General features: G+C 32.6%; 1 protein-coding gene across 1 annotated transcript in view; it reads left to right on the top strand.

The window, feature by feature from the left end:
- The window catches only part of LOC109848792 (60S ribosomal protein L10a), a 15,825-nt gene that overhangs the window by 11,843 nt on the left and 1,733 nt on the right, over positions 1-2,249 (top strand). Inside the window, exons 4-5 of the mRNA XM_020418464.1 lie at positions 535-700; positions 1,967-2,172. Of these exons, the coding sequence (XP_020274053.1) occupies positions 535-700; positions 1,967-2,172 (372 nt within the window). The remainder of the gene's footprint in view (positions 1-534; positions 701-1,966; positions 2,173-2,249) is intronic.

The raw sequence follows: 2,249 nt of genomic DNA on the forward strand, positions 1-2,249 counted from the left end.
ATGAATGGAATGGAATGGAATGGAATGGATGGATGGATGGATAGATCCGGATGGAATGGAATGTTGTATATAACATCTAGTTACCTTACATATGAATGAATGGAATGGAATGGAATGGAATGGATGGATGGATGGATAGATCCGGATGGAATGGAATGTTGTATATAACATCTAGTTACCTTACATATGATCCGTTTCTTGTTATTCAACATTATGTAATGCATATTTATATATAATGCATATTTATATAATTTTGACAATGTTCTATATTGGACATGTAATCCCCATCATAAGAGGTAGATAATAATTGAAAATTTTGTATCAATGAATATGCTTTATAAATCATATGATCCGTTTCTTGTTATTCAACATTATGTAATGCATATTTATATAATTTTGACAATGTTCTATATTGGACATGTAATCCCCATCATAAGAGGTAGATAATAATTGAAAATATTGTATCAATGAATATACTTTATAAATGACAAGATGTTGGGGATATTGAGGTAATGTATGATATTGTCACTACAGGCACAGAGGATAGGGCTAGAGTGGATGGATGTTGAATCTTTGAAGAAAATGAACAAGAACAAGAAGCTTGTCAAGAAGCTCGCAAAGAAATATCATGCTTTTCTTGCATCAGAAGCTGTCATTAAGCAGATTCCTCGTCTTCTTGGACCTGGTCTTAACAAGGCAGGCAAGGAGCCTTTACCTTTTATCCTGGGATGATTTCTTTTCTTCCAAAGGCATTGTCTACTTCTGTTGTTTTTAGAAATTTGTTTCTATTATGGCACATTATCACCTCATAAATATTATTTGGTAGTTTTTTTAGATTTGCATAGTATTAGCTTTACGAGTTGTTCAGCAGCATTTCTTGTATATGTGATGAAACATGTTAAAAGTCATGCAAAATTTAATTGAACTCTTCATTTCAGTGAATGTGAATCTTTCAAAAAGTCCTTTTATCCTTCTAAATTCAGTTTTAGTTGCCAAAGACATGCACAGGTTAAAAATAAACATAAGTTAATAGAAATTATCTTTAATTGGAGAAAACTGTTAAGAATTAAGGTTACTCTATTAGTTCCTTTGGATTTCATAAAAGACATCAGGTAGGTTTTTAATCAGTAGGTTGCGTCACAACATTTTTTTTGTTCGTGAGTATCATATGATTACCATTTAGCATGATATTCTCATAGTACTTATGGATTGATAGTGTGTTTCTATGGGATTAATTTCTGTCTTATCAAGTTAAGCTCTACTTTGTTGACAATAAATCACGATAGAAGTTTGCTCTACCGTTGATACTTTTCTAGATGAGAAACGAACTATGGAGGTTACTGAAATGAATATAACTTGGTTCAAATTATTGATTTGCAGTAAAACGAGGTTAATATTTTTGATTCTAATATTTGAATGTGTAAATGATAAGAGACCTCTTTTCTGAATGTTCCAAAATTAAGTCATGCTTTTCCCCGCGTAATAGAAGTGGCTTCGGTATGGGTGGGGTGGACTTGGCCGGATTGGTAGGTGAAGTTTTGGTTGTGATCAGATGAATAAGTCTAATTGGATTGGGCGGTTGGATGATGCATTTGGTTTGGTGTATAACCTACATAAATCAAAGTACAAGTGGTTAGTTAGCTAACCTTATTTTTAGTTTATATTAGTTTGAAAAATCCTCAAATTATTGTGACGAATAGGAGTAGTAAGTAACTTTATGAGTTTTGGCTATGATTGGTTCCTATTTTTGACAGACTATGATTTTGTTTTTTTAATTAAGAAATCTGATTAACTTATGATTTTTACATATTCCTATTAAACATTTAGAGTCAGAATACCATTTTCAGGCATGTTTTATAACATATTCGTGATATAATGCACACGAGGAAATTGCTTTTCTAATCTTTGTCTGAATGTTCATCTGCAACTGTTTGTTCTTGCTCTAAATGTATCATTTGTCTTGCAGGAAAGTTTCCTACATTGGTGACCCATCAGGAATCCTTGGAGTCTAAAGTTAATGAAACCAAAGCAATGGTTAAGTTTCAGCTCAAGAAAGTTCTTTGCATGGGTGTTGCTGTTGGAAACCTTGGAATGGAGGAAAAGCAGATTTTTCAGAATGTGCAACTCAGTGTCAACTTCCTGGTGTCATTGTTGAAGAAGAATTGGCAAAATGTGAGTTCTCTCTCTCAATGATCATTCTTTTGCTGCTCAACTAGATGATTTTAACTTACAATGTTGTTTTGCATTAT

Source organism: Asparagus officinalis, chromosome 7 (assembly GCF_001876935.1).
Source record: "Asparagus officinalis chromosome 7, Aspof.V1, whole genome shotgun sequence".
Lineage (NCBI taxonomy): Eukaryota > Viridiplantae > Streptophyta > Magnoliopsida > Asparagales > Asparagaceae > Asparagus > Asparagus officinalis.